Consider the following 12,912-nt stretch of genomic DNA (forward strand, 5'->3'; position numbering starts at 1 on the left):
TTTACCTTTTCTCTCTTTGGCTTGACATCTTTAACTACATCACAGTAGGTCATCACTGCTTCAACAAACTTTAACATTCCCAGTCCTGCTCTGCTAACCTGTTCCATTTCATTGAAGGTAGTGTTAAGACTCTTTAACAGAGCTGAATGTGCAAAAAGAAAAATATTGCAAGTGAGTTGAATTACAGTGCAGAAATCCTCAGAGAAATCACTTCAGATGTTGATTATCTTCTTTCCATTCTGTATATAACACACTTTAATTGTCACCACATGGATGAGGTTATAATGCTACTTTCTGGTGGCTAAAGCAGACAGCAGGCCTGCGCAGCTGTCTTGCCTGTTTCTTGGCTGTTCCACACCAGTGCATAAGACCCCAGGCTAAGGTATAAACCAGATGTAACACACAGCAGGAGGTCTCTGAACTCTGAAAAATCCAGTCACCCCAACAGTACCATATCTGCAGCATCACAAACAGTGCTATCCCATTGCACAATGTGAATCCCACCCTCCCCAACAACACTGGAAGGATTGCTACTGGCATGACTAATCACATTATCAAGAACCTACACTCATTCCAAGTACACAGTAGTTTACCTCGGACAGATTTCACTTGGCTCTGAGTAATTCCATCAAAATCTATCTCCATTAAGGATCGTAGGAAATTTGCCTCAGACATCATTCCTTTGGCTGTCTTCCAGTTTAATTCTTTGTAACCTCTTACAATAAGAACACATTCCAAAACACCCTGCACCTGCTTAGGCGGTTTTGCAAAGGATCTAGAAAAGAGAGGAGGGAGACAGTGAAGGAGAAAAATGAGGAGACAAAGCACGGGTCGCCAGACACAGTACTTCCTGTTACGAGGGTCATTGCAATGTACATCAGACATCCTTCACAAAGGGAAAAAGATAATCCAGGCCAGACAAGAAATTTTTAACTAGCTAAAAGCTCAAAACTTGAATTTAAGCAGTTTGATCAATGAAATACTAAAAGATTTCAATAGTGGAAGGCCTAAAATTCTGAGCCATGATATTGTTCCTCAGGGCAGCAAAGCAGCTGTTGGAATAACCCAACAATATCTTAGAGAAAGGAAACTAAAGAAGTGGGGCAGGGAAGGGAGGGCTGCTGCTGTCTGAGGGAGAGCCAAGGACTAGGTGTTTATATCTGTCCCCAAGTGCATTATAAAAACACAGGGAGAAGTTAATTTAGCAGAGAAATACATTTTCATGCTATCAAAACATCCTTGAAAAATAATTTGTATTTGTTCCTATTCACATAGAATAGAAACAGAAGAGTAACGACAGGGTTTGGATAGCCTGTGCATCAGACAGAGAGTGGAGAAATACTGGGAAGACATCAATAAAGGACTGGAAGAACAGGCTTGAGGGGAATTCTTGGGCTAGGAATCAGGGTATTCGGTTGTGACTTCTGCACCCTGATGTCCTGACCTTCACCCATACACATGCAGGTGAGAAAGGTGAAGCTAAGTCTCAGACCCTGCAAACAAGGGTCTCTCAGTGAATTTCCGAGCTTATGCTACTGTACATCCAAATGATCACCTGATCTCAGTAACATCAGACTTGTCAAGCTTCTGAAGTTCCAGTTTGGCAGCTTCTAAAATAGGTATGACTTCAGCCAAAGCTGTCTCAGCAGCCTCCTTCTCCACAGCAATAATCTTATTCTGTTCCTCTATCTCCGCAGCTTTTTCTTCAGCCAGTTTTTTCTTCTCCTCAGCTAGGAATTGTAAAGATAGGACCACAAATGGGTTATTTAAATTTCCATACAGAACACGTAGTAATATAGCTTTGCTCTTGGCTGAAAATCAGAAATTACCACTGACTTAGTACCTCTTTGTGGTTAGCTTGCCAACAGTTACAGTTCCATCACCAGGTTAGGAACACTGTTAGTGTTCCACACAACAGCACATAAACTCTTCCTCCCACGCTTCCCTCTGTTTTCCTCTAATAGTAATTTTCTGAATCAGAAGGTCCCTTTCTTGCTAACACCTCTTTCCCACGTTATGTCCTACAGCTTGGAAAGGCAAGACAAGGGCAGGTGAACATAGCAGTGATTTGTATAAAGTACTGGAGGCCAAATATAAAGCAACCAAGGCAATCTGGGCAAGATAAGGGACCTACTCTCCTGGCATGATATTAGATCAGCACAGACAGAACAAGAGACCTACCTCTAGAAGCTGCAAGAGCTAGTAGGGCATCTCCTGACCCAACACAACACAGAATATGTGAGCTTTGCTTAGCCTGTGAGACACTTCAGTAGTTGTGAGCTACCTACCTACATCTGTGTTTGTTGCAATCTCTTTTAACAAAGCCTCACAAGCAGCTGATTTTTCTGCTAACACAATCTTTTGCTCAGCAAGTTTATTGTTCAGCTCAACCAGCTGTATACTGGCTTCCTTCAGCTTAACTAAGCCCCCATCCAACCGTTTACATTGTGCTAGGTAGAAAAAAAGGGAGAAATGTTAGCAATTCATTGATTGTTTACTATCACACCACAACAGACAGTCTCACAGAAGGCAGATGTGCTTATAGGTGCACTTTGCAGCAAGGCAGCCTCAGTTATGAAAGGAAAATGACTCCAAGAGTTTTTTTCCCTTCCTAAGCCTCCCACCCAAGATGGTGTTAACAACACTAGAGTTGCCACATAGTGACCCTGTGCCACAAGTTGCTTTCCATATTACACTGTTCATATTTTATCCTCTTCACATATTTCAGTGCCCACTGAAGCATGAATAAGAAATGCTGCATGAGGAGGAATGTCAAATCTCAGGCCAGGCTGAGCCGGTATTAGATTTAATCAGACTCTTCCCCATGCAGAAGAGTGGAGATACTTTGGAGATTCTGGCACAGGTTCATGCACAAAAGAATGTGCGGAGAGCCCATAGTTAGACAGCCTGAACATTCACATGTGGCCAGCATATTGGTCCAATGGCAAAACCCAACACCAGCACAGCATTTGAGATTAGTACTGATAAAGTTATCTTTGCATAATGTAGGTAATATGCGGGATTCTCACTACACTTTTTTTCCTTTTAAAATATTTAATTTACTTATTAAAAAGTAGAAGAAATCTACACAGCCTTACCTAAAATGAACTCATTTTTCTCCTCCAGCAATTTTGAATAAGTGTTGATAAAATCAAGGTAATTCTTTGGTGTGACATAGTTGCTACGTCTCAGTTTCTGCAGAAACCTATTGCTGAAATCGCCTACAGACTCATGCACCATGACCATGTGCTCAATCACTGACTCGGAGTGCTCTGGTGGGATGCGTGGGCTATTTCCTATAATTGGGCAGAAGAGATAAAAATTTCTAAGGTTCTGGATTTGTTTTTTTTAAGAGCCTTCCAATTACTATCTTTCTTGTGCACATCTAAGCCAGGTACAAAAAAAGTCTTTTCTGGGGCAAAAAGCAACATCAAGGTGGAGCCAAAGAGAACCTGGGACCTCCCAGCAGGCAGGAACATTGTCTGCAGAGGCAAGAGCTTGAATTTTAGCAAGTTTAGTCTATTTGAGTAAGAAACTTCCATCCAAAACCAATTTTTATTAGAATTTTGCATCACCCATTTAGACTCAAAATCAAATCATGAAACCTACAATATCTGCAAAGTAAAGAATGTATTTCTTAGGCTATCCCTAGATTCATGGGTTCAAATACTAGCATTTTACATACCAATAAAGGATTCTGCAACTGCATACAAGGCTTGGGGGGGCCAGGGCAAGAACCAGTCAATACCAGTGTTGTTGACGAGACCTTAAAATAAAAGAATGGTGTTATCTGAAAAATACCTTTGTAAAACTAGACCCTAATCTGCTAGGCATTCCGATGCTTAACTTCATCTGCATCAAGAATCTGCAGGATCTGTCTTATTTGACTTGTTTAGCAACAATATTTACCACAAAGTCAGTGTTTCCATTTTGACAGTAATCAGCTTTGCACCCCTGTCTTGCCAACCCCTCTGTACTAGTCTTTAGGTTGTGCCACTCTACAGAACATATTCAAGAGCTGCAACAAGGTATTTTAATGCCTGGCTTAGGATTCCCACCTGTACCGCTTTTTCACCTGTCTCTTCAGTCTCTCAGGACTCCTTTCAGCCACCTGCGGTACCGCAGCATCCACCAGGGGCAGGTATTTTTTCTCTCAGTGGGTGTCCCTCTCACCATGCCTTTTTTTTGGCTTCAGATACAAAAGTATTTCACTTATCACCATCCTACTTTCACAATAATTTAATAACACGCATTCTTCTGTAACTACAGAAGAGAGGCTGCAGACACAGGCTGATATTTCCAGTTCATTGAGGAGGACTAATTGATTTCTAGCTGGTCTGCTGGAAAATGAACTGATCTGGTAAATGCTAATCAATAATACCCACTTATACATAGTAATTAACTGGAACAAAAAAAACATGCACTGCAAACCCTTAATCATGAAAGCTGTGCTGCTTAGTTTTAGCTGCCAGACATCTCTGAGGGTCCACTGGAGACTTTCTCTTTGCCTGCAAGCCAGGAAGGGACTACACAGTGTGGACAACTGATACCTGGGAAATTTCTGCACCATGTTCTTAGACTGTCCCCGACTGGGGACATTCCCAGGACAATGTGAAGGTTGCTTGCACATTTGTTTACAAAATATTGCCAGAGACTCTCTTTAGCTGGGCTCACACCAGCTTTAGCAGCTTCATCTCCAATCTGGCTCAGTATGGCATCTTTTTCATCATCTGGGAAAAGGGCTGGCACCATTCCTGTAACATAAGGACAGAAGAATGCTAGTGAGAAAAAACAGTAAGAGAAAACCATATGGCTGGGGATAAGGCAGATGGGACACTAGAGTCACAAATTTTATACCTAGTTCTGCAAAAATGATTCTCAGTAGTTTTGAATTAAACTATTCCTCTCTCTACGTTTCTCCTCCCCAGCCCCCCGTGGAAAACAGAGAGAGTACTTAGGATGATGCAAGGCGATTTAGAGGAATAATTGCTTCACTTTTGTTTGGGCTTCACAAACGTGCACAAAATGTCACAAGAACATAAAGAGTTTCTAATTCTGCAAAGAAAATCTTTACTATCGTCTACAAACCATCAGTTTGCATTTTCATCCTCTTAGTCGTGTGTTGTCTGAGTTACCTAATGGCAGACATAAGCAGAGCAGGAACAGTGAAAACCAGACCAAGGAAAGATTCAACACATAGTTTTTCCAAATCAGTCTGTGCAGGGACTTCTATAGACAGCACAGTCACACAGTGCCAGCTGCCACTCATTTTCAGCTGCTGCATACACTAAAAAATACGAAACTACAGTGTAGGATGTGTATATATAAGAAGCAGCTGCAGTCCAGGTGAATACTATTCAAAAGCTTGTGGGACAAAAGGTGGGTTTGTGGCCAAATACAGCTGAAGTTATGTCTCAGTCTTGTAAAAAATCTGAGAATCAGCAACATCATGATCAGTGAATTAACCTTAAAGCCTTCCCAGGCACATACAAATGATGGTACGGAGATGCAAAAAAAAGCCATTATTAAGGCCAAGATCATTTCTGGTAGTACTGAAAGGTGTAACTGTGATAGCTGGATCACGGGTACATTTGAGATTACAAGTCACAAGTAGGTACTGATCAGGGGTAACTGAGCCTGCCTGCACCACCTGAAGTTAACATGTTGTTGATGAGCTCCAGGAAACTCTCTTCTACTACATGGGCATCTGTAAACAAGAAGACCATTGACTTGTTCTCAATACCCAGCTTCTGGTACAATTTTTTCAAATCTTCTCGGAAATTATTTTCTCCGTATCCTCGACTCAAGATGATCTCAAATACCTAAGAATGCAAAAATACACTGAGAAGATACAGATGGACCCAAGGCATGATGGTAACTCTGAAATCAATTAGGCTGATTATGTTTTGGTTTGGCCCCATCATCAGTACACGTGTAGAGTATCAAAAAAAAATATGCACTGCATCCCTTTTAAAAATTACATTTGAACAACCCACCAGGATCGCATTTTCAAAATTGTTTTGTGTTCTTCCTCTTTGTGTTGTTCTTTCCTTCCAAGCCTCTGTAAGATACTGAAAGTACCTCTGAGAGAGGAACATTTCCTATCTGAAATACTACAGCCTCAATCACAAGGTTCTTCAAGCAGCACTGGAGTGCTGCTATAACACAGATAAGTAACAAAAGCATTAGTTAGGGACTATTTGTTGTTCACCACCAAACCTGTCCTTGTTTTCTGTCCCCAGTGCCAAAGCTCAGATTCAGGCACTGACAGCTTCCTGCCCAGTCATCATTTTAGACCTCTTGGCAATAACCTCACTCTTATTTTTCTCTCCACACAGAAGAGATGCCAGCCTGATCTTATCCTAATTCATCTGACTTTCTGCCCTCTGCCAATTTAATCCTGATGACAGTATCACAATATTGCTTTCCCTTGTCTTCTCTCACTGCAAAAATGCAGGGTCACTTACCTCACACCCAGCCGTATAAGCAGCCAGTCTTGTTAGAGACTGTTTTCCTGAGCCTCCCGCTCCGATGAGCAGGGCATGCCCACGATCCATCCGTATGATGCGATGTATGTGGATTAAGTGTTCCAAAGCATCATCAAAAAGAACCAAATTCATTTTAATATTAAATTCATTATATTCTTCCAAAATCTCCTGCAGAGAAAGTTAAGACAGTAAGTTACGAGGAGATTAATGAAACAACTAATAAAACTAATACAATAACAACCCATTTAGCAGGATTATTCCTTTCTACTTCCTCAGAAAAAATAAGCTATTGGAGAACACTGCCTACTCTGTAGCTGATCCTCAATTTTCGATACTCCAGACCCCAAATGTATAACAATGCCCAAAAAATTCTGTGTGCACACAGAAAGAAACAGAATTCCTACAGTTTGGGGCAAGCTCTTGCCCTTTCCTCAGGCACAGAGAGAGAATCAGGCACCATTCCAAGCTGATGAACATTACCTGAAAGAGAGCATTTGCTGCATAATAGTCTTGGATGTCTTCATAAATACGAGGTTCTCCTTCATTCAGTGCTGTTCTGAAATCTCCAAAAAGAATAGGATCTCTCATGGCCTGCTCCAAGTCATCTTCGAAATTCTCTTCAATCAGTTTTTTTATATGACCTTGTACCTTCAAGGATATAAAATGAGTCAGGCAACACAACAAAGCGGATGATTCTGAATCAAGTAACTCTTGGAAGGATGATAATGCAGTTTCCTGCTCAAATACTGGTTGATCTCAAGGGCATACTTATGTCACTACCAGATTCAAAGACTACAGCCTCCTACTATGTTCTATGTATGATTTAAAATGACCTAACAGGCAGTTCAAGAACTATTCAAACCAATGGACTGCAGAAGTTTAAGACAGAAAAGGATAAGCCTGTTAAAAAAATACATTTGCATATTTTAGTGTAAATATCATATTAATAAACCTTCCTTATCGTCATTCATACATGGCTCACCACCAAGATTTCTCACAAATTTTTGTAAGTCTGAATGAATGTACAAATACAGAAAACCTGTGATACAATTATTCTGAGTTGTGAAAATTGAGCTAGAAATAAATCTTAGTTTGTTAGAAGAGAAAGATTTAAGTAGAAAAATCTGAAGCATCTTAACCCAGGTCTTTTCATCTAAGCAAGTTGCTTCAGAAGCTGCTTATATATAAGTAAACTTTACCCCAATTCCTCCCCTGTTTCTCAAGGCATAACACCGGGATCGTTCTCTCTTGTGTTTTAAGATATAATTTGGGGCATTTTATAGACTGCATAACAGCCAAAACTAAATCTATTGTTTAAAGACTTGGCTCTAACCCATATTCCTCCTCCTTGATTGTATCGTCATATTCTGATAGAATCCTTCCTAAAGGAAAACACTGACCTGAAGTGATTTTCTGAGTTTGCCCCTGCATTGTTCTCACACTTTGTCATCTGTATCACTGTGCCATTCTAGCCAGTTTTCCTGGATAGGCAAAGTCCGTGACACTTACCTTCGGCAGATCTGCTCACTTAGTCTGCCATAGTCACTTTATTTCAGAGAAGAAAACTCCGTGAGCTACGTTTTAAATTAATGGAGCAACACAGTGGTTAGACAAGTCTGCAGACTGTCTGCACGACCTGAATACAGTAGTTGGTAAATGTTGCTGTTGCAAATTATTTACCATAGGAATAGTCAGTGACCACTAAAAATTGCAAAAATTACTCACCAATGCTTTGTCTGCTTCATTAATCAGCCTGTCATGGAAAACCCTCAGGCACTCATTTCTCCAAACTCTCACCATCTGGGTCACTGTTTGAAATCTGAATTAACATCAAAATATCAGACACCCCCAAATGAGCTGACGTGATTCCTAAGGCCACAGAGGTAATACTGACCAAATTCTGTATTGACTTTTTTCACTCTTTTGGGGTCTGTTCTTTTCATAGTAACTATTTTGCTAGCATTTTTTCCTCTGGCTATCTTATTTAAGAAAGACTAATGCATCAATGTTTGTCATCAAGAGTAAGATTGCAATTTAGGATGTTTCTGAACATTTTCTCATTGTGGCAAAGGTTTAATGAAAAGTGACAAAATGTGACCAATTTCAAGTACCAAATTACCTCATCTTCACACAGATTCATCTAACATAAATAGATGTAGGACCACTAAAGAAAATTTTTCTATTCTTACCTCTCTGGAGTTGTAAGAATAAGTCCATTATAGAGCCTGGAAAGATCCCGAAGGTTAAAAACGTAATGGAATTTGGAAGGAGTAGGGGGTAGATCACAAATAATCATTTTATAAAGCTCCAAAGTACACACAGTGAGTTTGTCACAGATGGTTGATACTGACTTATTAAACATCTGGAAATACAAGAAACAATACGTGTTTTCATGAGACTGCCCAGAGAGAACTCAATACTATCAAACAAATTCTGCTTTCCAGCTTTTAAGACTTTTGGTATATTTCTAATAACTGAGGGCAAACATTTTCAGAAATTTATATTCTCCTGTAGTATGAACATCCTGCAGTTAAGTGTTTTGGCCAGGCTCCACCTTCACTTCTGAGCTTGCACAGTGCTCAAAAGAACATCAAATTCCATGACTGGAATTTCCACAGCACTTCTATAGCAGAAAAAATAAACTGCTATTTTCTTACACAATGTTGCGTGTTTCCTGCTAGTAATGCAGGCGACTGCATCACATGAAATTTTTCATTGTCATTTAGGATAGAGTTTGTTTGTATTTGGTTACTGGAACCATAATCAAATCACTCACAGGTTTCAACCTATGAAAAGCATCAGGTCTATAAATTATCTGCTGACTTGAATGTTTATATATTACTCAAGAATTTATCAAAAGACTGTAAAGCCGCTGAGGAGGAGATGAGGAAGGAAAGGTCTGCATAAGGTTCTAAAGACAAGGAAGCCTGATAACAGAATATTTCAGGTCTTGCGGTAACACATAAATAAACGTCTAATTAAAAACAATAAACTTGTTGAGCAATTCTTTAAAAATAGTGAAATTACCGCAGTGTGGCCTTTCAGGATGGAGCTGTAGATCAAATTCAGTGACTGCTCAGAAGGAAACGGTATGTTAAAAACACTGAAGAGTGAGATGAACCGTGGGTCAACTTCATTCCGACCTCCTCCAGCTTTTCCCATGGCAGCAACAAAACTCAGGTCTCGAAGAAGTTTACAGTTCATCTCCTTGCCCCGGTCATACAAGAAACCTTTTTCTAGCAGCAGCTTCAACAGGGCAATGGGTTGCTGTGTGCCATACTCATCAACCTTTGTAGTAGAGAAGAGTAAAGATATTTAGACCACAGTACCTCAGCATGCCAATTACTGCTACAAATGCGGAAATATTGTGCTCCATACTCCAGAGAACATTACAAGGACTAAGTGACACTTTGCAAAGCTCTATCACTTATCGTGAACATTCATTCCAACATCTCCTATGGGAAAAGTGCCTCTTCTCTGAGACGAAATAAATGCACAGATACTCTTTTGCGCCACTTGTAAAGAGAAAGGGTTGGTTTCTACAATACCTGCAGCCAATATCAGGCCACAGAGACATAATTTTAATGGCATAAAGAAATGATCCAACAGGACCTCTCTTACATTTAGGACAAATATTGCAACAAACAGAATCACCCTCTATTGCACACAAGTCCATCTCTTCCGAAGATCCTAAGCTGAAATCCAGTTATGCAGTTGCCACGAATCTCCTTGACTTGTGATTCATTGGAGCCGTGTCCGAAGGGACTATGTCAGTGCCACCCCAAATGTTTCCATTCTATTGGCAAACTACTGGCAGCTTACCCTTGGCATATTCAGATCGTCCATGAAAATAATGAGACGTTTTCCCATAGAGGGGCCGTAAATGTCTTTGGTTCGTTTCTCCACATTTGTCTCTAGGTTTCTCTGAATGTCCATTGATGTTGTACGAGAAGAGAAGTTAATTACCAGAAGCAGCTGCAAAGGGGAGGAAATGAATAGGAATGGATTTTCATGGTTTCTTTTTTTTTTTTTTTTAACTCACATATTCATATATTCTCTTTCTTAGACTGTCAGACATATGGGAAACACTTCCCTAGTCCATTTATTTACTTGAATTACAGATGACAAAGAAAAGTAACCTCATTCTTAGCATTTTGAGAACACATATTTACTTTATAAAATTGAATCTGTACATGGTAGAACAGAACAAAGCATCTTTGATCCTGATAGATTCTCAAATTATTCACACACTTTGGTTCCAAGTTTGGAGTCACGTTACCAAAGACTACCCACAGACTCCACAATGCAAATTTACACACGGACAAAGAACAAAAAAGCATCTTTTACAAACAAGGCAAAATGACTCATACATACATTAAGGTCTTTGTCCAGATTGTTTAGGAATTTCTGTGTAGTTGCTGTTTTAGATGTACCCGATTCACCTACAAGAATAACTGGGTGTTTTATTTTTACCATCTGCTCTAGTAACCAAGTAGTGCGTGTTGTATCCACTGTAGGCACTGAAAAAGATCAGGAATATGACAGCAGGTTAAATTAAAATGCAGCACAGCTGGAGGAATTATATTTATAGAACAGTGTTAGATCAGACTCTCAAGGTATTAATATGCAGTTGCACAAAGACATAAACCAAAATATCAACTCACTAACAATGATGAAACAAAATTTTAATTGCTCAATCTTTTCAGCTTACCTTTTCAGCTTTTATCACTGGGAACTTTTCTCCCATAGGTATATTAAAAAAATAAATTATCTTCCATATAGGAGTGTCATGGACTGGTTAAGTCCCATTTAATCCCTATTTCAAGGACATAATCGGGATTTATTTGGATCATAAGCGTTTTCCCAGAACTCTACAGAGATGACTTCTGTTCTGTGTGAGTAGCCTGCCATTAGGAGCAACTCTAGAGATCATATAATCATCCCTTGTGTCAGTGAAGTTAATCCATGCTTGCTGAAGTATTTCTATAAAGCAATCTGCATTAATCTGTCCTTGACTATGAAAAGCACTTATCACAATTATACAGTGCTTGAAGTAACAACCAATAATGGCCTTAAGAATTTTTATCTACTAAGGACTTGAACTATGGAGCTGATATTTTTCCTAGAGTTTCTGCTAGAGCAGGCTGTGAATCTTCGCTATTCTGGCTTGTAAAAGGCCTTGTTAGCTCCTAATAAACCGTACTAACTGAAACAGATTTTCATCCTTTCCTCATTTCTTTACTATATGGTGCAGTAAATATCAACTCTATTCCTGTTAAACTACTATGACAAGAACACTAAAGAAATTGATTTGTGCTGTCACAAGAAACTGAACCTGAGTAGATGACCTTCAGTACAGAAAAAGAATGTCTCATGTTAAGTGCCATGCCCTCAGTGGTGGCACATTCAAAATTAAAGGCATATCATCACTAAATTTTATCTTGCACTCACCTAGAATGTCAAGAAATTTCACTTCAGGCTTATGAGTATATTTAGGAACAAGTTTCATCCAAGGTACCCACTTTTTTCTTAATGCATCAAAATGGAAGTCATACAAAGTTGGCAGCTGACCTGCAAAAGATTAAGCAGTGGGAGGTTTTCTACAACACTGAAATATTTCATAGGAAAATAATCTCATTGAGATGAAAGTGAAGGGTAAGAGTCTGGATCAAGCTGGGCAACACTGTACTGTTTGCTTGTCATTTAACCCAGTAAGACAACCAAAATTCCCCTAGTCCAGCACTTGGATCATACTATTGTTTTTTAAGCAGATTCCACTGGCTTTCCTTCCACATTTTATTTTTCCATTCACTGTTTAACTCTTGCGCTTGGCATTGAAAAGTGCTGTTCTGTGAAGACAGCCCACTAGCTGAGAATTAACTAACATCAGTATCTCTGTGTGGTTTCCAGTGACAGTCCTTCAGAGAGCACATTTTGCAGCCACGATAGCTAGCTGGAAGGAAGTACAATATTCTGCCTTCATGGAAACTAAAACTTTTCTAATATAATCAATGGGATTCAGGCTAAATTATGACAAGACTCTACCTGGCAGCTCCCCTGGCTTAGCCAGGATGTTGTCATCGTGAACAATAGACATGCAGGAAATACGTTTAACATTTTCATCAAATTTCATTCTCCCAGTACCAACAAGAGCAGCACCTAAGGAGCAATACAAAGCTTCCAAGAAAAAACACTCCAAAACATCAGGATCATCAGGCTGTACCACAACTAGAGCGTCCAGCATCACAGTCAATTGCACCACCTGTTGTGAAACAAGACAAAACCATAAACAGAATTGCCATGGATGATGAAAACTCCTAATATGTTTTCAGTTTGAGTGTTTGACAATCTTTTGTGTATCTACTGATATGATTATCAATGACAGTGGAGGAGCACTGAAAGGAACTGACTGTTTCTTTTATCT

General features: G+C 39.6%; 1 protein-coding gene across 1 annotated transcript in view; it reads right to left on the bottom strand.

Annotated features, from left to right (window-relative positions):
• Positions 1-12,912, bottom strand: part of DNAH10 (dynein axonemal heavy chain 10) — a 57,531-nt gene that overhangs the window by 14,898 nt on the left and 29,721 nt on the right. Inside the window, exons 43-59 of the mRNA XM_054082364.1 lie at positions 12,534-12,750; positions 11,940-12,059; positions 10,863-11,008; positions 10,311-10,463; positions 9,516-9,776; positions 8,678-8,850; positions 8,214-8,307; positions 6,969-7,136; positions 6,468-6,656; positions 5,651-5,822; positions 4,551-4,754; positions 3,686-3,766; positions 3,099-3,296; positions 2,289-2,450; positions 1,556-1,730; positions 594-775; positions 6-142 (exon numbers count right to left, since the gene is read on the bottom strand). Coding sequence (XP_053938339.1) covers positions 6-142; positions 594-775; positions 1,556-1,730; positions 2,289-2,450; positions 3,099-3,296; positions 3,686-3,766; positions 4,551-4,754; positions 5,651-5,822; positions 6,468-6,656; positions 6,969-7,136; positions 8,214-8,307; positions 8,678-8,850; positions 9,516-9,776; positions 10,311-10,463; positions 10,863-11,008; positions 11,940-12,059; positions 12,534-12,750 — 2,832 coding nt within the window. The remainder of the gene's footprint in view (positions 1-5; positions 143-593; positions 776-1,555; positions 1,731-2,288; positions 2,451-3,098; positions 3,297-3,685; positions 3,767-4,550; positions 4,755-5,650; positions 5,823-6,467; positions 6,657-6,968; positions 7,137-8,213; positions 8,308-8,677; positions 8,851-9,515; positions 9,777-10,310; positions 10,464-10,862; positions 11,009-11,939; positions 12,060-12,533; positions 12,751-12,912) is intronic.

This window comes from Cuculus canorus, chromosome 17 (genome assembly GCF_017976375.1).
Source record: "Cuculus canorus isolate bCucCan1 chromosome 17, bCucCan1.pri, whole genome shotgun sequence".
Lineage (NCBI taxonomy): Eukaryota > Metazoa > Chordata > Aves > Cuculiformes > Cuculidae > Cuculus > Cuculus canorus.